General features: G+C 38.4%; 1 protein-coding gene across 2 annotated transcripts in view; it reads left to right on the top strand.

Moving 5' to 3' along the window:
* The first annotated feature begins 282 nt into the window (after window positions 1-282).
* Window positions 283-23,223, top strand: part of AIG1 (androgen induced 1) — a 330,569-nt gene continuing 307,628 nt past the window's right edge. Inside the window, exon 1 of one of the 2 annotated variants that reach the window (XM_036766736.1) lies at window positions 283-692. In XM_036766736.1, coding sequence (XP_036622631.1) covers window positions 552-692 — 141 coding nt within the window. In that variant the 5' untranslated portion in view covers window positions 283-551. The remainder of the gene's footprint in view (window positions 693-23,223) is intronic. The other variant, XM_036766737.1, reaches the window with a different exon arrangement.

Raw genomic sequence — 23,223 nt, 5'->3', positions numbered from 1 at the left:
GTGTCCAGGGCCGGGGCACACGGACGCTCGCGGGCGGGCTCCTTCCCACGCTGTGAGGCCAGGCTGACCAAGGAGAAGCAGGAGGCGTTTTCCCACGCTCTGCACACGTGATCGCCACCCCCTTCCTCAAACGCCAGGCTCCAGAGTCGCTCAGAGACCGGGGAAAATGATAATGACGGCGATGACGAAGGAGATGACGCCGCCGCCTCTGGGGCTCGCTCAGGCCCCACGCGCGGGGCGCATGAGGCATTCGCACACGCGCACAAATCCGTATACATACACACGCGCGCGCGACACGGTCCCTCCCCGTGGGGCGAGCGGAACGCCCCCACCCCCTGGCCCCTAGCGCGCACCCGCAGCGCACCCGCCACTGCTGCAGCCGCAGCCCCGGCCGCCCCCGCACGACCGCCCTCCCCCCTCCACCTACCTGCACCCTTCCCCCCAGGCCAGGCACCTCCTGGGCCGGGCCCCAGCAACGCCCTCCCACCCTCTGTCCCTTCCTCCCGGGGCGGTGTGCTGAGCTCGCTGAGCAGCCGAGGCCCGTTGCGAACATGGCGCTTATCCCCTGCCAGGTGCTGAGAGTGGCCATCCTGCTGTCCTACTGCTCCATTCTGTGCAACTACAAGGCCATTGAGATGCCCGCGCACAAGACCTACGGAGGCAGTTGGAAATTCCTGACGTTCATAGACTTGGTAAGGCCGCCCGCCCCTGTGTGTGCGTGACTGCGTGTGTGAGTGTGTGTGCGCGAGATCACACCCCGCACACACCTCCAAGCCCATGCTTTCTCAGCTACCATAACATCCTCTGACCCTCCCTCCACCACCTGGTGGGGAAAGTGGAGTGGGAGGGATCTTGGGAGGGGGACACGCAGCTCTCGGCTCCGAAGAGGCGGAGCAGGAGGCTTCCCCTCCCCTCTTCTGCACTCTCCTCCCCTCTCAGCCCTTTCTTTACTTTGCCTTCCAATTGCTAAAGATTTCACGACCTTGACTGTGAAATTGGCTTCCTGCTGTGTCTGACCCCACCGCCCCCTAAATGACCTCGACAGGACCAACTGAGCGATAACGCGGCTTGTCTTATCAGCACCTTCTCCAGGAATGAGAATCAGCACAGAAGCGAGAGCAGAAAACGCTCCGAAATAGCCTTTTCCTAGAGTATCTTTTCCCCACCCAGCACCCTCATTCTCTTTCTGCTGGTGTTTATAAACTTTGCAAGTTTTGGAGAGAAACTTTTTAAAAAGATTCCTTCCAAATGGTTTCACTTCACATCCTGGACACTTTCGCCATCCTTTAAGTTGGAGCAAATTATGTGTATGCAATCGTCTACAAAAAGCTCAGTCTCCCCTTTTGTAGTACCTCTTGCAGTGTGGACACTATCACCATCCCATAAGCTGGATCAAATTATGTGTATGCAATGGTCTACAAAAAGCTGGGTCTCCTTTTTTTTGTAGTCCCTCAGTCTGGTCCATTCATTCAGAATTCATCCATCTTAGGTGGCTGGAGGCCCTAAGGAAACTGGGCCTACACTTGTGAGAAGACTATCTCACCTGTGAATGAAGAAACTTTTGGGTGAAAAGTGAAATGTGTAAATTTGGTGAGAGTTATGCAGTGTTCCTTCTCTGTATATGTCTCTTTTTTTCTTCTAATCTGGCTGTGTTTGTGTTTATAAAGTATGATTCAAAAAAGCTAACCCAAATCATAACTTCTTCATGCACCTACTGGAATGGAAAATTGGAAAAAAAGAAATGAAATTTTTCAAGGTCATGGAAAAAGTTGGCTATCTAGAGAAGGGTTTCCCTCTTTGCTGCCATTAGGAATCTGTACTCTTTTGAAAATATAAGTAATATAATATGTAGTTACTAATAAAAGTAAACAAGTTTTTCTTCAGTTCTTAAATAGAGTTGAGGATCCTTTTGGTCTTTAACAATGTTGCCCTAGTATTACACTTTTCTGGAGGGTTTTATACTTTGAATGCTTTCAAGTATATTATTTCTCACCCCTGTAAGATCTCCAGGCCTCCTGTGCATTTCACTCTATTGTATCATTCTTGTCTGGAAGCATATTGAGCTATAGCTACTAAAGAAAATTGGGAAAATCCATCCCAGCTATAAGAAGGCATCTTTCTGGCCTACTTTCTAGACCCCCTTTGCTTAGGGCTCCTGATTAAGTGAAGTTGGAACTTGATTGAACATTTAAAGGCTTCAAAAGGCATACATTGTGTGACAAGTCATTTAATCTACTCCCCTCTTTAGAGAGAGTGGTTGGATTGGGTGATCTCTGAGATCTCTTCCACCTCTAAGATTCTGACATGGATCTGGTAGTGAGGAGCAGAGAAAGGAAAAGAATTAAAGACCCAGGATAGGGTTGGGATGAGAATTCGCCACCAGGTAGGAAAAATTCTTAGAACTCAGGAAAGAGCTTTGCATTTAGAATAAGATGACTTGGGTTCAAATTCTGTCTCTTTGACTTCCTTGGGCAAGTCACTTAACCTCTCCTGGCCTGGGTTTCCTAGTTTGTAAGAATGAGCTGATTGGACTAGAGGATCCTCCAGGCTCTGTCTGTAATTCTACAAGGTGTTGTAACTACTTTCTTTTAATGATGCCCTTCCTCCATTACGGTTTCCCTTCTCAACACATTACTGGATGTTTCCTCAGAAAATTTTCTCTGCAGATTGTAAGCACTATGTGTTTGTCCTGTAGTACTTTTGAGAAAATTTAAAGAGTTTGGGCCCTTATTCAAATATGGCAGTTTTCTGCTTTGTTAGCACTCACAAAATGTAAAGAAATAAAGTAGTGCAGTTGTGGTGGTCTTTATGCGGTATGATACCCCCGTGGTTCCTTAAGGATATTGCATTGCAGTAGACATTTTGTAGTATGGCAGCAGATGCTTTGAACTGGGTAGTTTTAGGTAACACTTTCTAGTTAATGTGAAGCTAATAACTATCACCAGTGCTTTAAGGTTTAGAAAATGCTTTTCAATGCAATTTGATCATCACAGCTTTTGTACTGTTGGAAAACCTGAGGTTCAGAGAGGTTTAGTGGATTGCCAATGATCACAGTGCTAGTAAGTGGCATTCCAACCCAGATGAGATGCAGTATGATGTAGATTTAGTGCTTAAAAAGAAAAAAGACGACCACTCATATTTCTATAGTGGTATAAGGTTGACTGAATACTTTCCTTATAATGACCCTTTGAGCCAGTGTGAGTATTATTACTCTCATTTACAGGTGAGAAAACAGGTCATGGAGATTAAGTGACTTTTCAAAGATTACACAGTAAGTAGCAGAGGCTAGGTTTAGATCCAGGTCTTTTGGTTCCAGGTTTGCCTCTTGCCATCATATATCACACTGCCTTTCATGAATGATATTAGTTGTTCAGTCGTTTTCAGTTGTGTCCAACTCTTTGTGACCCCCATTTGGGGCTTTCTTGCCAAAGATACTAGAATGGTTTGCCATTTCCTTCTCCAGCTCATTTTACAGATGAGGAAACTGAGGCAGACAGGGTTAAGTGACTTGCCCAGGGTCACACAGCTAGCAAGTGTGGGAAATCAGATTTGAACTCATAATGAGACTACCTCATTCCCAAACCCTGAATGATATATAATGATTATATATTCTACAGTATTGGGTATATGGCAACTTGAGGTTGCATTATTCTTCACAAGTCTCCATATTTCTTTGTATTCTTATTGATTTGTTTTACAGTGCTTTAATATTGCATTAAATTAACATAATTAATTGAGCCATTCTCCAATTGTTAGACGTATAAGTTGTTCCCAGGTTTTTATTATTATTACTTTGCTATTTTAAATAAATTCTGACTTTTTTTTTTTGCTTAGATCGTTTTCACTTTTTCTTTTATCTTTAGGATAAAATCTAAGTAATGAGATTTGCTGAGTCAAAGGATAAAATCAGTTTGTCTCAGTTTTTAAATAATCATAAAATTCACAAGAGCATAAAACTGAGAGAAGCAGTATGGAATGATCAAGAGTGAACTTGGCGTGAGAGTCAGGGAGGTCAGGGTTCAGATATTGACTGACACATTGTGGCTTTTTGACACTCTCATACTTATACCTCTCAATATTTCCAGCAGTCCTCTTAAGAGTGCAGAGCGTAGAACATATGTAGTCTGCACAGGCATCCAAACAAACAAAAAAGCCATCAGCATTGTTAGAATTCAACCAAACAAAGGCAACTGGATTCCCAAGTCTTTGCCACCCAGCTACTTTGTAATAATGATGATAAAAATAATAATGAAAATAATAAGGTACATTATACCTGTCATTATTTTGTGAAAGTCGATTTTAGATATTTCTGACACAGATGCTTATGCCCCATAAATATTGAGGAATGTATCCTGTTCTTCAATTGCCTCTTTATTCATTCAATCAACAACCATTTGAGTACCAGTTTGCATAATGCTGTAGAATGAGGGTTAGAGCCCTGAGCACTGGGTTCAAATCCTGACTGCAACTTGTTAAAGTTATACCTTAGGTAAGTTAGTTCAGTTATCTCTGGACCCCAATATCCTCAGGTATAAAATTGAGGGCTTATAATTCCTGAAAAAGAGGTAATGGGCTTTTGTTGCAGAAAGAGACATTTTTGGACAGATCAATGTGGGAATCTGTTTAGCTTGATTGTGCATATTTATTATAAGGGTTTTTCCTTCTTCCTCTCCTCTCCCAAACCCCTTTCAATGTAGGGTAGAGTTGGCAGGCAGAGGGAGGCTAGGATGGTAACTTTTAAAAGAGTCATTCCTAAGGATTAAAAAAAAATATCCACAGAATAGAACAGGAGCAGGACAGCTTTGAAAGTTACATGTTACATTTATTATATGCTAAGATGAAACAGCAAGCTGTATAATGTAATAGAGGTTTGCAGTTTCACATGCAGTCCTTATTTTCTGTTCTACTTTGTATATGAAAATGCTCATTTTATTTGGTGTTGAAGTCCAGAATTTTTAAAAAAAAATTAGTGGGTTGGACTAGCTGATTGTCTTTTAGCTTGATCCTACGTGCAAAATACTGTGGGGAACACCAAAAACCTCATTCTTAGACCAGGAGCAGCTGAGTAGAGTTGAATTTAGATTATTTTCTACTCTTTTTCAGTACTAAAAGGGTAATAAAACCATAGCCAGACCATATGATGATGTGGAAAAAGTGAAGTTATATTCAAATTATTTTATTTTAGGGACTTGAGAAATCGATCTTTAAAATGTTTCTTTGGCCTCTGAGACATCCCCAGGGTGCCATATTTTTCCATTTCCAATGATAAATATTCCTAAAACATAGAATAAAATGCTAAAATTTTATGTTTGGTTTTTGTACTTACCATATAATAAAATATATCTTACGTAAGAGTTTATGGCTTAATTTAACATAGGTAATAAAACTTCCCAAGGTGAATTTCTTTATTCCATTATATAGCCGCACTCCTGTTTTACCTAACAAAACAGTAATGCAGTATGTAGAAGAGAAGGAGTTTTAGTAAAAACTCCCTGGATTAAATTTGGTTCGCTTTTGTAAGTGGAATACTCATAGAAACAGTGGAAAGCTGGTGTTGGATAAATGTATGTTAATTGACTGGTGTATTAGCAAGCACCCTAGCACACCCAGGACAACCTGCTAGCACAGGTTCTTTGATCTGCTTTTATAAAGAAGAGACAACTTCAAAGGGGTTAACAGTCTTACTTTAATTAAACAATGCAGACTTTATGCTATCTAACGTTCTCACCAGACCTGCTGAACACCAACTCCTATAGCATTCCCTAATCACTCTTCTTGCAGGGACCAGCAAGAAGGTGGGGGCAACACCCCCTATGTCTTAATGGGGTCAGTCAAGAGGGGCACAACTTGAGCATTCCCCTAAATCCCCTCAAGCCTCACTGGGGGTCAGTTGAGGCAAACATAGATTCCCCCCAAGCCTTGATGGGGGCTGATCAAGGCACACACAGCATCCTAGCTTGTGCACCAACCCTAAAGGTTCCTGCCCCCACGTTCCTGCCCCCACCTCCCTGCCTGACCTTTACTATCTAAACAGGTGATACCTGGTCCTTACCATCTACACGGGTAGTGGTGGAAATGTTTTGGACCGAAGAACTCACATCTAACACCTGGGGAAAAGAGATTGTTGTGGCTGGATCCTGTAAAACCAAACTCCAAAAAATCTTATACTTACAATTGGTAGGATCAAATTAATGCATTTATATAGAAGGGGAAAGTCTATCAAGTATTTTACACAAATTATCTTCTTTGGGAGTATTACTTGTGTATCTTCTGTGAAACAGGTTTCTTGGTATGGAAGAGTTGAGAAAAGAATTGCTGATTCTTTTCCCTGTTTGCAAATCTTACTGGAATAACAGAGCATACGCTGGGCATTGGCTGAGGTTTCCTTTTTATTTTCCCTTCATTATGTGGTGTTTAGGAAAATTTGTTGGTACATTGTAGGGTTTTCATTTGTTTTTCTATAGTCATGTGAAATGTCTTGTTACTCCTACAAACGGGAACTGGGAAAGCCTGAACAATGGTATGATTTTCCATGTTGAATCAGATGTTCCTGTAACCAGTGCTGACTTTGAAAAATTCCTGCAGTCTGGTACTGTAGGACAGTGTGGAGCTCCTGTGAAGCATAAGGTTAAATAGTTGTAAGGTCTTTCTGTCTCTTAGAGTAGTATTCTCTTTAAAATTAATAGGAGGTTTTGAATTAGGACTCATCTTGAATGGCATGGAACAAGATGAAGAGATGGGATCCTTGACAGACTTCCTGAATCACATCATGGATTCAGCCCAAAAGATGTTTGAAATTTACTAGGTGCTCAGAAACAGTGACTAGTTTGTTTTGGGCTGCTTTCATTGAAGTGCTTTGACTTGCATTTAGTATTATCCGTATTAGGGAAGTTCTGAAAGTAACTTAATCCATACCCTTCTGCTTTGTAATGACCTTTACCTATAAACTGCCTTCATTTCAAATTTAGGGGACCTCCTCTCTGTGGCATTCTACCTTATAAAATCCAGTGGGGAGTGTTATTCTATTGTTCACATTTGCTTATGAAAAAACCCTTTTTTCTTATAATAGTTAAATGGCCATTTCCATTTGCCCAGTTTTTTATTTTAGAGTAGAACAGCTCCACAAATTCAGGTCTTTCATTGTAATGTCCCTCTTTCTCTACAAGAAAATGTGTCTGTTTTGGTAATGTTCTGGTCTTGCAGATAGGTAATGTCAGTTACTTCTATTTAAATGTAGATGAATTATTTGAATATATTGAAAGTTTGAAAATTTATTATTTCATACTTATAAATCCATGGTAGTAATTTTATACTACAGATGTGTCCCTTAGAAAATGCAAGTAGAATCCTATTTCAATGAATACTATTGTAATGTCTACTTTTATAAAGTGAGGCTCTTTCTATGGTCTAATAAATTGTCTGTGCTAATCATAGTCAGCTGATATGGATTCAGTGAATTCTGTTGAATGAAAAAAAAATACTAAATAAATTTTTAGAAATTTTTGATTGTTATCAGTGTGTTTGATGAAGCTCTTCTTTTGGTAATGCATTTATGTATCCTCCCTGTATTGGAGAACCTATATTCAGTATTCTTAATAAAATTGATCACATTTTTCAAAATAATATATTTGTGACTTTTTAGAGTTTATACATAGTATGTATGGTGATCTACATGTGGGCTGATGGGAGATATAATGGGATTCTAGTTGGCTTTATGTAGAGACTAAACTTGAGGTAATGTCGATTGAAGATAAAAAACTATTTTTGTTCACATCACAAAGCAATGTGAAGGGTTTTACAGGTATTTTAGAGAACATTCTATTTGGGAAGATTACAGATCTCCCTACAAAGTTGAACTGTTGTGGTGAAAATAAATTAAAAAGCAGATATTCATCAGTATAGAGGTGTATGGCATTCTGTAGATTGTACAAGACGAGCTCTAGGAGCCTTTTTTTTTTAAGCCAGATCTGTGGTTTCATTGGTATGTGGAACTCTGGCTAAGGAAACTCTACTAATTTATGTGGGCAAATTGCTGAACTCTGAGACTTGGTGTGAAGTCAGTAAACATTTATTAAACACTTATTATGTGGCAGACTTTATAAGTTGGGGGAAAAAGAAGAAAAAGCAAAAGTAGTTCTTACCTTCAAGGAACCTACATTCTAATGGTCAAGACATGTATCTAACTATGAACTTACAAGTTGCATGGGGAGTAGATAGGTTAGGTTCTAGCAGTTTGTGACATGTCATACAGCCAGTCAGAAATAAGACTTGAACCATGGTCTTCTTATTTTGAGGCCAGCATTCAAATCTCTGCACCACACAACCTCTCCTGTATGTGATGTTTTCCAAAGTATTGCTTAATGTGAAGTGCTATCCTACCTCTCTCCATCCATCCTTTTTCTTGAGAGGGAGGGGAAGAGATGTGTTCCAGAGAGATAATCATGAATTTTATCCCGCCACATCTGTGAGAAAAAGTCATTGTGAATGGTTCAGTGTTAATGTAGCCAGAGGTCTCTAATGGATTACCTCAGGCATATGTGCTTGGCCCTGTGCTGTTTAACCATTTTATCAGTGACTTAGACAAAGGCACAGATGGCATTTTCACCCAATTTGCAGATAATACAAATCTGGGAGGGGTAAGCTAATGTAGTAGATGATAATAGAATCAGGATCCAAAACTATCTTCTGGGCCAACTGTCCAAAAGTAGAAGTGGCTGCCTCAGAAAGTGGTGGGTTTCCAAAGAAGACCATGACATCAGGAGGGTGATGCCATGACTTGCAAATGAATTGGATTTAAGTGAGGGAGGCCTGTGCAAAGTCACCAGCCTCACTCTCTCCTTTGGAGCCATCTGGGCCCAGTGGCAAGATAAAGATCAGGACAACCGGAGATGGCCCTGGATGCAATGGGAGACCTTGACCATTTTAAGCTAAGGTCTTTCCCAGGTCTTAGTTTGACTGAGGCAATGCCCATTCAGTGATTAAGGCTAGGTAAAAAATGAGCCAAGGAATGGCCCCTTTTACCTCATCAAAAAAAAAAATCAGTCTGGTAGGGGAAGACCCTAAGTAAGGGTCTCTGGCCGAAGCAGCAACAATTACTATTTACATTCACTCCTAGCCATCAGGGCCCAAACAAGGACCACTGGGACCTATTGTTGGCCAATCAATGAGAGCCAGGGTGAATTGGGTTTAAGGCATGGTCTTTAAGAAAAATCTAGCCTGTAAACCTTATGATATTTTACTAAGTTTCAGCCATCAAAATTTAAATTCCTTTGGGCAGAGCAGGGGCAGGTAAGGGTATGATATTCCATGTCAGGGTGGGGAACTTGTGGCCTCCAGGTCTAGGTCCTTGGGTTTGGCCTTTTGATAAGAGTCCAAGTTTTACCAAGCAAATCCTTTTATTAAGGGGATTTGTTCTGTGAAGTTTGGATTCAGTCAAAGGGCCTTGTGGACAGAGGGAGAGGAAGTTGGAGATCCATTTTTGTATGTTATATTAGGGATTCATTTTATGGATAGGCTGGACTGAGTCACTGAGGTCTCTTGTAACTCTAAAATTCTGTGATTTTTGTCTGTCTGTCTCTCTGTCTCTCTCTCTTTTTCTCTCTCTCTTTCCAGGTCAGGTCCTAATAAAATCTAAAGTAGTATTGAGTTGCCAATGTGGATTTAGCAAATTCTGTTGGGTGAAAACCTCAAAAAGAAATAGATGAGAGATATAAATCTATGTAGGGAGATGTAAACATCAGAAAGTTACCACCACAACAATTTGAGAAAATAGCGCATTTTGCACCAAGACTCTTATATTTAATAAAGTTATAGTAAAAGGGCATGGTTTTAAAAACTGCAAAACAACTTTCTCTAATTTGATCCTGGTTGCAGATCATAGGCAATATGGTACAGTGGAAGAGTAGTGGAGTCAGAGGACCTTGGTTTACATTCTGCCTGTGATTGTGATGCTTGCCGCTTGTGGGAGTTTTTCATCTGTAAAATTAAGAGATTAAGGTTCCTTCCAGCTCTAGATCTGTGAGCCTGTCAACTTTTCTTTCATGTAAATAAATGTAATGATTAATAAATTATGATATAAGACAATGTAAAAATAACAATGCCTCTTCTGTAAATTGTAGCAATAAGAATTTTTGACACAGTTTTCTTGTCCCTTTAAGTGTATTAAAACAGAATCTTGCCAGTATCTGAAAAAAGGACACTAGGCATCATCTGAGTATTTCCCTATGCATATTTTTAATTTTTACAAAAATTCAAGGTATATTCAGTGCTTCATAAAGCATCTAAAAAGTAGAATTATAGAATTTCAGAGTGATGGAGACATTGTTTACACAACAATAGATTTTAAGCTAGGAGAGATTGTAGGGGTTATCTCTTTCAACCCTCTTATTTTAGAGAAAGCTAACTAGGTTAGAGAAGGAAGGTAACCAGATGGATTAAGTGACTTGCCCAAGGTCATATAGGTGGTAAGCAGCCTCAAACCCTGGTTTTAGGGCTGAAGAAATAGATTCACATTTCTTAAAGTAAAGCTAATGACATGTCTCTTGAAAAGTTTTTGCAGACACATGTTTTCTCACAGTAATCCTATGAGTTAAAGATTATCCATACTTTACAATAAGAAAACAGACATATCTGGTAGAAAGGTTAAGTGATTTGCTGAAGGTCACGCAACAAAAGAGCTGAACATGGGTAAGTAAAACTTCACTATTTGGTGGGAATGTCTGTCTGAATTAGTGATTCTAATTTGAATTATAGATTTTTTTTAAACTTTCAAGTTCTTAGAATCAGTGTTCCCAACCAAATTTGCCTGGCAGAGACCCTCATTTAATTATTGAATAATTATTTTCAATTAACTTATCAAACTACCAGTTTTGTGGAAGGTTGGCTTTTGCTTACATTGCATTTTTATCAGATATAAATGTTTGGCAACTTAGAAAATGCTCAAATTCGTGACTTGTTTACACTATTTACTTGCTTATCAAGTAAATGTTGTAAACATTTCATCATAAATATTGCAAAAGTAAATTCCAAATTAAGAAAATATTCATTAATGTTGTGTTATAGTCAGGCAATCTGTTTAGGATCAGAACTAGCTTGTTTTTATTATTGTCCGCATTAACCCTCCTTATACCTGTCTGTCTTGCTACTTAGTTCTTATTATAAGAGTCAAAACAATGAAATAAATTCCTATCAATTACTGATTACAGTATAAACTTTAATTGCTATACATTATAACTGGAATTCTCTCTGGCTGAGATTTTGCCTCTGCTGTTCCTACTGTGTCACACTCCCTTACTCAATAAACTCCGGGATGTCTGGAGGATCAATTTTTTTTTTTGCCCCTAGGATAAAATAGAAACTCCTTTATTTAGCTTTTAAAGCCCTTAACCATCTGATCTTAAGTTGTCTTTCCAGCCTTGTATATTCCCAGTCACACAGGGCCTTCCATGTCCAATCTCCATTCCTTTTCAGTAGCTAGCTCCTGAATACACTCTCTTCTTAACTCTTCCTCATGGAATCCTTCTCTTCCTTCAAGGTGTAGCTCAAGCAACACCTTCTACATGAAGCCTTAACTCCAAATTCCTTTCTTCTCAAACTACCTTGTATTTATTTTATTTTTATTTATTCTCTTTACACTTATTTCATACCTACTTATATCTGTGATTCTTGTCTGCACTATTAGAATGTATCTTTCTTGAGAGTAAGGACTGTTTTATTCTTTATTTTTTATTCCCAATGCCTTACATAGTGCCTGCCACATAGTAGATGCTTAATAAATGTATGTTAATTGATTTATTCAGTGGTTCTTAATAGTACAGTGATGTTATGGAGAGACTATACCCCTGGTTCCTTTGGTATAGTGAATTCCCAGATGAGGAAGATCCTTTTGCCAATGCAGGTTAGCACCTTCTTTTCAACTTTCAGTCTTAGAGAGTTGTCTAGAGCACTGTGGGGGCTGAGTAACATGTCCAGGCTCACACAGCCAACATGTGTCAGACAGAAGACTTGACCCCAGGTCTTTTTGGCTTCAAGACTGACTTTCTATTCAGGGTGATGTGAGTGTTCAGAAAATATTGACAGGTTTTGATTGTAGGTTGGCTCTTCTACTAATGACCTTTGTGTCTGAAGAAATAATTTTCTATTTAAGAACAGTTTTCAATATGGACTTATTTTCCTCTTAGGCATAATAGAGAAGAACATGTTAGACTCTGTGGAACAGTGATAATGAAATAATTTGTTTCTCTTTTTTTGCTTAGGATTTTTTTAGCTAACCTTTGACAAAATGGAGAAACACTTCCAAAACTATCATAGTATGTAGGTTTTAAAAGAAAAAAAAAGTTGTTTTACAAGGGCAATGTCAGGTGATAATCTTTCTCTGTGTCAAAAATGATGATGCCATTTTAATGGCCGTCTAGGATTCTGTGATTCCAGCTGAGGGGTCAAGAGTATTTACTTCTAATTGTGTCTTAACAAGTTCTAACATCTTTTATTCCATTTTCTCTTAATTAAAATTCTCAAATTCCATTTGAGTCAGAGAAAAGAGTTCCTGATATGCAGAGACAAAGTTTACAGGAAATCAATTTTTCTACTTTTTTGAGTTAAAGGATGAAGTTTTAAAACGTGTTTCTAATTTCCCTCTAACCTAGGGGAGGGGGAGGAGGACGACAACAGTACCAAAATAGACTATTTGCATACCTTATAATCTTCATTTAACTTTGTACAATTTGAGATTATCCTAAAAATATTAGAGGTGCTCAGTTTTTAGCAGCTGTTTGTTAGTCCTAGAATTCATTTGATAGCACTGCCCAGGTTCTCATTTTTCTGCCTATGGGAAATGTGTCAAATTCCTTGGAGGTGACAGCATTAGGACTGCCTTCTTTTTTAAAATACTAAACCTTTCCCTCACAGACTTTATCTTATTATGCCCTCTTCCCACTTTCCCTTAGCCTTTATCCTCAACTCTAGATCTTTTAGTATCAAACACCATTTCTCGGTCAAGTCCTCACATGCCCTCAATAAAACCCTCCAACTCTTTTCCTTTTGTCAGGCCAGCTGCCAAATACCAGTTTGATATTTCACCAGGACATTGTATCTCACAAAGAGGCTGTTTGTGATGTTTCCATATTAGGACATTTGGAGGAAGTGAAAAGGGAAGATTGTAGAATAACTCTGTACACCTGGGAAAAGGAGTTTTCAGGTGTGCCCTGAGAGGGTGGAGCACCTGAAGAACTGAAAGATCACCAAGATGCATTGCTGCTTATCGTTGGCTCTTAATATTGTTGATCATGGGCTTACATTGTTAGTCATGCAATAAGCCATGGTAAAGATAAATGATATTGATATAGTTTATGTCCAAAACTGGACTCATCTTTCCCCTAAACTTTCTTCCTCTTCCTAACTTCCGTATTACTCTTGAAGGTACCATCATCCTCCTAGTCCCCCAAGTTCCAACTTAGGGGTCATCTTCCACTCCTCACTCTCTCTCACCCCCAATTCCTTATATGCAGTCACTCATCAAGTCTTGTTGATTCTAACGTTGTAACATCCCTTGCTTATTCCTTTCTCTCTGCTGATGCTACTGCCACCCCCATCACTTCACACCTGGATTGTTGCTAGAGCCTGCTGGTTGGTCTCCTTGCCTTGAATCTCTCCCCATTCTATTCCATCCTCCACTCAGCCGTCAAATTGATCTTCCAACCAACATAAATCCTCAGTATTTCTATATATTAATAACAAAGCCCAACAGAAAGAGATAGAGAAATTCCATTTAAAGTTACTGTAGACATTATAAAATATTTGGGAGTCTACCTGCCAAAACAAACCCCGGCCCTATATGAACACAATTACAAAACACTTTTCACACAGATAAAGTCAGATCTAAATAACTGGAAAAACATCAGTTGCTCATGGGTAGGTCTAACTAATGTAATAAAAATGACAATTCTAGCTAAATTAATTTACTTAGTGCCATACCAACCAAACTACCGAAAAACTATTTTATAGAGCTAGAAAAAATAATAACAAAGTTCATCTGGGAAGAACAAAAGGTCCAGAATATCAAGGGAATTAATGAAAAAAAATGCTAGGGAAGGTGGCCTAACCATACCTGATCTTAAATTTTATTATAAAGCAGCAATCATCAAAACTACTTGCTACTTACTAAGAAATAGAGTGGTAGATCAGTGGAATAGGTTAGGTACACAAGACATAGTAGTCAATGACTATAGTAATCTACTGTTCGATAAACCCAAAGACTCTAGCTAATAGGACAAGAACTCGCTATTTGACAAAAACTTCTGGGAAAACTGGAGAACAGTGTGGCAGAAACTGGGCATAGACTAATATCTTAGACCCTATACTAAAATAAAGTCAAAATGGATACACCATTTAGATATAAAGGCTGATATTATAAGCAACCTGGAAGAGCAAGGAATAGATTACCTGTCAGATTTATGGAGAATGGAAGAATTCATGACCATACAAGAGATAGAGAACATTATGAAATGCAAAATGGATCATTTTGATTACATTAAATTGAAAAGTTTTTGTACAGACAAAGCCAGTGCAACCAAAATTAGGAGGGAAGCAGAAAACTGGGAAAGAATTTTTACAAGCATTGCCTCTGATAAAGGCCTCATTTCTAAAATATATAGAGAACTGAGTCAAATTTACAAGAATACAAGCCATTCCTCAATTGATAAATGGTCAAAGGATATGAACAGACAGTTTTCAGAGGAAGAAATTAAAGCTATCTATAGTCATGAAAAGTGCTCTAAGCCACTATCAATTAGAGAAATGCAAATCAAAACAACTCTGAGGTACCATATCACACCTGTTAGATTGGCTAACATGACAAAACAGGAAAATGATAAATGCTGGAGAAGATTTGGGAAAATTGGAACACTAATGCATTGTTGATGGAGCTGTGAACTGATCCAACCATTTTGGAGGGCTATGCCCAAAGAGCTATAAAAATGTGCATACCCTTTGAACCCTGCAATACCACTTCAAGGGCTATATCCCAAAGAGATCACACAAATGGGAAAAGGACCCATATGTACAAAAATATTTATAGCAACTCTTTTTGTGCTGGCAAAGAACTGGAAATTGAGGGGATGTCCATCAATTGGGGAATGGCTGAACAGCAGACGGACTTCATTATAACCTGGAAAGACTTATATGAACTGATGCTGAGTGAGGGGAGCAGAACTAGGAGAACATTGTACACAATTACAGACATACAGTATCTGTAAGGACTAACTTTGATAGACTTGGCTCCTCTCATCAATGCAAAGTTTAAAGATAGCTCCAAAAGACTCATGATGGAAAAAGCTATGCACATTCAGAGAAAGAATTATGGAGTCTGAATGTAGATTGAGGCAGACTATTTGCTCTTTTTTTTTCCCTTCGTTTTTGGTTTCATTCTTTCTCATGGTTCATTCCATTGGTTATAATTCTTCTTTATAACTGGACTATTATATAAATAAGTTCAGTGTGAAGGTATATGTGGAACCTACAATGGATTACATGCTGTCTTGGCGGGGAGGAGGGAGGAGAGGGAGGGAAAGAAAATTTGGAACCCCAAAACTTTTGTGGAGCTGATTATTGTAAACTAAAAAAAAATTATAATTTTTTAAGAAAGTGTATTTCATAATTAAAAATAACTTTTTTCTAAAAAAAAAAAAAGAAATGAGCAGGCAGACTTCAGAAAAACCTACAGAGACTTATATGAACTGATGCTGAGTGAGAGGAGCAGAACCAGGAGAACATTGTACTCAGTTACAGCCACATTGTGTGATAACTAACTTTGATAGACTTGGCTTTTCTCAGCAATGCAAGGTTCTAAGACAACTCTTAAAAGACTCACGATGGAAAATACTATCCGCATCCAGAGGAAGAATTAATGGAATCTGAATGTAGATTTGAAGCATACTATTTTCTCTGTCTCTTTTTTGTTTTGTTTCTTCTTTCTCGTGGTTCATTCCATTGCTTATAATTCTTCTTTACAGCATAACTAATGTGAAAATATGTTTAATGAGAATGAATATGTAGAGCCTATATCAGATTGCATGCAGTCTTGGGGAGGGGAGAGAGAGGGAGAAAATTTGGAACTCAAAAGCTTGTGGAACCGAATGTTGTAAATTAAAAATAGCTAAATAATTAAAAAAATAATAGAACAAACAAACTGAGAACTGGAATGGCACTTAGTGTGTAAAAAAAATGCTTGTGTGAAAATGTGTAAACTCTGTGTGGTGGGGCATGCTGAATAAGGGTAAATGGAAGGTGAATCAGAAAGTATTCCATGCTGGAATGGGAAGATATTCTTGACGAGGTAAAATAAGTTGATGATGAGTTAAAAAAATTGATCTTCCTAAAGCACAAGTCTGAACATGTCATTCCTCATTCAATTAACTCAAGTGGCTCCCTATTTCCTCTAGGATACCTGGCTTTTAAAACACCTTGTAACCTGTCCCCTTCCTACCTTTCCAGTCTTTTTATATCATACTCCCCTGCATGTATTCTTTGATCCAGTGACACTGGTCTCCCTACTATTCCTTGTACAAGACATTCCATCTCTGGACTGTGCATTTTCATTGGCTGTGGAACCCTTAGCCTCCTATGTCTTTGGCTTTTTTTGAGTCTCAGCTGGAAGTCCTGCCTTCTGCAAGAAGCCTTCTTTGTCCTCCCTAACCTTTGTGTCTTCCCTATGTTGATTATCTCCAGTTTATTCTGTATATAACTTGTTTGTATTTAGTTTTTGCATGTTATCTTCCCATTAGATTTTTGAACTCCATAAGAGCAGAAATTTTTTGCCTTTCTTTGTATCCCCAGTGCTTAGCAGAGTGCCTGATTCATAGTATACACTTAATAAATGTTTATTGGTTTGACCACATCATTTTCCTGATTTACCCATCTAGTAAACCAGTCAAAAAGATTAAAAAATATGAAGTTATTGTATGACCTGGCTATAGGCAAAATCTGAATGTAGGCTACACTCCAGATATAAGATTTCTTTGAAAGGAAATTTATAGGTATACACTTGAAAATATAGTCTGCATTTTTAAACAAGCTGGATTTTAGGGGAAAATGGAGTTCATATATTTAGACCAATACATTATGTTCCAGGAAAACTGGATTGTTCAGAGAAATTAGTATGCTATGATTTTAGAGCTTGAAGGGACATCTAGTTCATACTTTTCATCTGACAAGTGAGGAAAATCAGACGTAGTGATTTGCCCAAGGTCACACAGGTAGTAACAAAATTTAATCTCCTTACACTCCAGATCCAGTCTTCTTTCCACTACACTTGCTACTCCAAAAGTGGATTAGGGCTAAAGGTTTAGGAATCTAAATGTCTAAGGAGCCTAGATATTTGTAGTAAATGTTTAAAAAAAAAAAAGAACCCACAAGATAAGTGTGAGACAACTAGATGCTCCTGGTGAGAAGCTTTGCTCTAAAGAGAAATGCCTTTATCCCAGAGTTGCCTGAGAATGAATGGGATTAAAGGGAGCTCAGTAAAGAGAAAGAGCTCTGTAGCCTGGGGCCAAAAGGGGATATTTCCCCCCCCCCCCATATCCAGAGATAAAACTCTCTGGAAGCAAATTCTAGGAAGGATTGAGGACCTCACCAGATCTAGAAGTGGTGCTGATCCAAATCTACCTTGGGCTAGAAGTTTGAATGTTCCAGCCTGGATGGTGTTGAGGTTAGAGAAAGGCAAGAGGGGCAAACTGCCCAGTACACTGTGCCAGCACAGCCCATCTGGTCAGACATAAAAAAAATAAAATCAGAAATATGCACTCTGTTAACTTATTCATTTGTTTTTTTTTGTTTGTTTTGTTTGTTTTCTTTTAGTTTCCTAGTAAAAGTTCCATTTGAAAAATTTCAACCTTTTCTAGGATGAAAAGGGGAAAAAAAGCATTCTTTCATGTATCAGTTAGGGGCTATGGTCCTGTGAACCCTGCTCCAAATAACCAGTGGAACCATGGTACCCTAGTGCTTAGGTGCAGCTGTAGAAGAGAAATGAGCCAGCTTCATATCCCTGGGAGAGCTGATGGAGCCAGGGCGAGTTCAGAATGAGAATTTATAGGATTGTAGAATATTAAAGCCAAAAGAATGTTTAGAGATTGTCTAGTCTAACCCATTTATTTATTGATGTGGAAATTGGGGCCTAGATAGGTGCAGTGACTTATCTAAGGCCTATAGTTACCTAGCCTAGGGTTAAGATTAAAATATAGTTAGTTATAGAAGACAGATGCAGATCTTAGCAGGAATACCTTAATGTTGCAGTCTGTCTCAATTGCCTTTAATACTAAAGACAGAATTAGAGTTCACAATTAGATTTCTCTTTGGTGTCACAGATTATTCATGGAGAAACAGTAAACAATTTGGTAATATTTGAATTGTGTAGAAAATTTTTAGATAACTAGTTTGTCCTTTTCTTTAAAAATTTGTTTTAAAGGATATTTTTGTTTCTATGCCATTTCTGTTTGTTTTGAGACATTAGCTTTTATCCTAGGACACCAGAGATTTAATCCCTGTTCAGTTACTACCTTGCTATATGATGTAATTCAAGACACTTTATCTCAGATTTTGCATCTGAAAAATGAGGGGATCGATATGTTCTCTGAGGAACTTCCCAACTCTAACAGGCTTTGAATCTGTAATCATAATTGTGTAATAGGAGTACTGATTTTGTATTACCAAGGTCTAGATTTGAGTTCCTGCTTCAACACATATTAACCATTGTGATCCTGGACAGGTCCATTCATGTCTGAACCTCAGGCTTCTCATCTGTAAAATGAGGATCTTAGCTGTAATACATAACTACTTCATAGGGTTATTTGTGAGGATCAAAATGAAATAATGTATGTTTAATGCTTTGTAAACCTTAAAGTACTATATAAAGTCAGCTATTATTATGACCACTTACATGGTTTAGGGCAAGTCATTTAACTACCTGGGTATGTTTCCCAGGAAAATGAAGGGATTGGGCTAGATAGATATACAGTATCAAAAAATCCTTTCCAACTTTAAAATCTATGGGCCTATGACTTAATGGAGATCAACCTCAGGGATTGTTATTTTTGATTTGAGAGTAGAAAGTAAACATTTTGGAATGTGGGGCATTTCCCTAGAAGGTAAGCAGGAGGGGAAGGAGAGGTTACAAGAAGGTAAGGTGGGAGGGAGAACAAAATAGGTAGAGGGGTAGTTATTTGTACACAGAATTCTTGAGTGGTGAACAAGACTGAGATTCAGATATTTAGGAGACTTTTAATGAGGCTTTATGGGTTCAATCACTATCCCCATCCGTGTGGGTTCTGAACAGAAGTTAAAAAAGATTACAGCCAGAGTATATTGAGTAGGAGAATATTACATATGGGATTTACTGAATTCATTTTAATATCCAGAATACTTAATCTTAAAGCATTCCATTTAAAATGGTAAACATTGCTGTTATTATTTTTTTTTAAATCACATCTGTGCATTTGTAAGATGGAAGTAAATGTGTTTGGAAAGAATTTTTAAAGAGAAAAGAAGGACATAATGTTCAAAAGTGCCAATTCAGTATATTTCTCATATAGTAACACCCACCTTGAAAACTATAGGGGACTGATAGCTGACCTAATTTGATACGGGGACTTAGTTTGAAGGTATATATAGTAACAGATACATAAATATTTAGTAGATATTTATGTTTTCTTAGAAATTAAAACTTAATGTTGTGAAAATGTACTTGACCATAATGCAGAGTTGTGTATTTGTATGCATCATTTTAGGTCTTATCAGACCATTTTCCTCACAACAACCCTTCTTTACAGATGAGGAAACTGAGACTCAGAAAAATTATTTAACTCACTAGAGTCTTAAGATCATTGATTTAGAGCTGGCATCCCAAAGATTGCTAGTGTTCTTCTCTCCACTATAAAAATTACCTTTTACATATTCATTTTCTGTATACTTATTTGTGTATGTTTTGTCTCCCCAATAGAATGTAAGCTCTTTGAGGTCAAAGACTGCTTCATTTTTGTCTCTGTATCACTAACACCTAGTACTGTACCTGGCCCATAGTAGGCACTTGCTAAATGCTTATTAATTAATCCATTGAGGAGACATTGAAAATCATCTAGTCTAATTTCTTCTTATAAATGAAGAAACTATGTTCTAGAGAAGATAGATGTGGCAGAGTCAAGATTTGAACCCATGTCCTCTGACCCCCAGACCAGCCCTTTCTCAATGGTACCATGTTTCCTAATACACACATCTAGTAAGTCTTAGAACATGTGTTTGAACCCACATCTCCTAAATTCAAACCCAGTGCTTATTCTGCTACACCCCACCACCTCCCTTACACTCAGGAAAAGATATCTCAAAGCACATTAATTCAATAAATTCAATTCAATAAACATTTGTTAGGCACCTATTATACGCCAGGCACTTTGCTAAATTCTTGAGATATAAAAAGAGGCAAAAACAGTCCCTGCCCTCAAGGAGCTTACAGTCTAATGGGGAGACAACATGCAAACAAATCTATGCAAAGCAATCTATATAAAGGATGAATAGAAAATAATTAGGAGAGGGAAATCACTGGAATTAAGAGGAGTTAGGGAAGGCTTATTGTAGAAGGTGGGATTTTAGTTGGGACTTAACAGAATCCTGAGAAATCAGTATTTGGAGTAGAGGAGGGAGAGCGTTCCAGGTAAGGGGGGGAGGTTAGTCAGAAAAAAATGCCTGAGGCCAAGAGATTAAGTGTTTTGTTTATGGAACATTGAGGCCCAGTGTCACTGGATTGAAAAGTATGCTTTGGGGAGTAAGGTGTAAGATTAGGAAGGGACTAGAGTATGAAGGGCTTTGAATGCCAAAATGAGCATTTTGTATTTTGATCATGGGGACAATAGGGAGCCCCTGGAGTTTGTTGAATGGGAGGGTGATGTGGTTAGACTTTCAGTTTAAGAAAATCACTTTGGTAGTTGAATGGAGGATGGATTGTAGTAGAGAGAGACTTGAGGCAGGCAAACCTACCAGCAGGGTATTGTAATAATCAATGTTTAAGGTGATGAGGACATTCACTAGAGTGGTGGCAGTGTCACAGGAGAGAAATATTCCTTCAGAAATGATTATTAAAATATGTAAAGTCACACTTGGCACTTGAAGGCAGTTGTGTGTTTTTGATGACACATAAAACATACATTCCCTCTATAACTATTTGGCAGATAAGGTATTTGGGCATATCTCATATGTTGAGTGAGGTAAAAAGTGAACTTTTCAAAGGAGTTTAAATTGTCATTCATCATACTAATACTTGCTATAAAGAACATGTAGAACACAAATGTAACATTTAGTTATAAACTAATTTAAATATACTTTCAATTGAGAAATACCACAGTGGTGGTATTGGTGGTGCTGGTGCTGTGTTACATACACATTGTGTATACCTACACTTACTGCTATAAGGAATTGAATTGCTCATTTTTTGAGGTATGTTGCTCATTTTAGGTAATTAAGTTACCATTATAATAGCACAAACAGGTATAATTTACTCAGTACAGTAACTTATTAATGTGGACTCCCATATTCTCTTCTTCCTGGTAGATTAATCTCCCTCTGCTCTTTTTGTTTAAATCCCAAAAGGGATAGTCTTCTCTGGGAAGGAAAATGAGTATTTGCTCTATGCCCTAGCTGAGATAAACTTCTGGCTGCCCTTTCTTTGCAAGGAACCTTTCTTCATTTCTCTAAAACAGAAGCAACAGCACAACATAGACCAGTCAAAGCTTGGCAGTGGAATGAGCTGCCTTGAGAGGTGCTGGGTTTCCCTTCTTTGGGGGTCTTCAAGTAAAGGGTAGATTACCTCATCAGTGATGTTATAGTGGAAATTCACTGGAAATTCAACTCTCAGATTCTATGATTCTTTGAGAAAGCACTATGCATCAGGGATTAAATTAGTGTGCTGGGTTAGGAAGTTTAGGTTCTGGCACATCAGAGTGTTTGGGGAGGGGTGTGTGTGGAGAAGAGGATAGAGGGAGGAAAGAAGGAGGAGGAGAGAGGGTGGATAGGGAAAGGGAGGAGTAGAAGGAATAGGAGGGAGTTAGAAGGAGGAGGGGAAGAAAGAGGAAGGAAACTAGGAGGGTGGGACAGGATAAAGCAGAGAGGTGAAGGTACAAGAAAGAGAGAAAGGAAAAGAGTTGGCATTTGTGAATGGAAAAAGACGAGCCATTGAGTACATAAGAGTGGAGAGGAGTAGGGAGAGACAGGGACTACAGGCCCCTCCACTCTAGGGAACAGGGCAGAAGCTGTGGTCGATTTATCTGAAAACTAAAGTTGGCCTCAAGATAGGGCTGCTGGATAAACTCAGGCAAGCCCAGGCTGAGTTGAACCTGGCTGTCAACCAGTGGGCTATAAGACCTCAAAATAAAGAAAATGAAGATATTTAGAAGTTTCCCCAGTTACAAAAATAAAAGTACCCTTGTATTAACCTTTACACATTTATTTGCTCAGGACTATATTAGTTGGATCAGTCTTCTCAAACTGGTTATAAATGGTACAAAGTGTAGGTTCCACAAAGACAAAACAATATGGAAAAGTATCAATATTTCTCCTACAGTCTCAGAAAAATGTGTCCACAAGTCTGTCTTTGAGTTGGCAATGCAAATGAAATAGATAAAACGAAACAGATAATTTAAGTAAGAAAATCAGTATTACCAAACCATCAACTGAATTCATGAATGAAAACTTTGAGTAGGCTGTGTTCTGCCATGAGTTTACTAGATGTTTGATATGAGACTAGGACAATTAAACAGACATCATGGAAATTTGAAACCACAGCTTGCCAAAATGGCACTATACATGGTATTTCATGTGATGGATTGGGGAGAGACTTGAGGAGACTTTGAAGGAGATGAAAAATTTGAGGGAGATATATAGGGGAGTCAGAAGGAAATAGAAGTAGGTTGCTGGTGCTGCATAGTGATAACTGTTGTAGGACCAGGAAAAAAAGAGTTGGATGGAACTGAGGGAAGGGTGACAGACTTAATGGACCACTAGGAGAACATTTGTTGAATAAATGTACTTAGTGGAAATGCTGACATTGGTGATGCTGCTTTCCAAACTTATTCCTTATTACCCTCAAACAGATGTTCAGGCTGAAAAGATGTATGTTTAGACTATTAGCTGAGGCTGTTCTTAAGAATATCAGAAGTTTTTTTTTTTTTTGACGAAACTTGCTAGGTT

Source organism: Trichosurus vulpecula, chromosome 7, assembly GCF_011100635.1.
Source record: "Trichosurus vulpecula isolate mTriVul1 chromosome 7, mTriVul1.pri, whole genome shotgun sequence".
Lineage (NCBI taxonomy): Eukaryota > Metazoa > Chordata > Mammalia > Diprotodontia > Phalangeridae > Trichosurus > Trichosurus vulpecula.
This window is presented reverse-complemented; position numbering and strand designations above follow the sequence as displayed.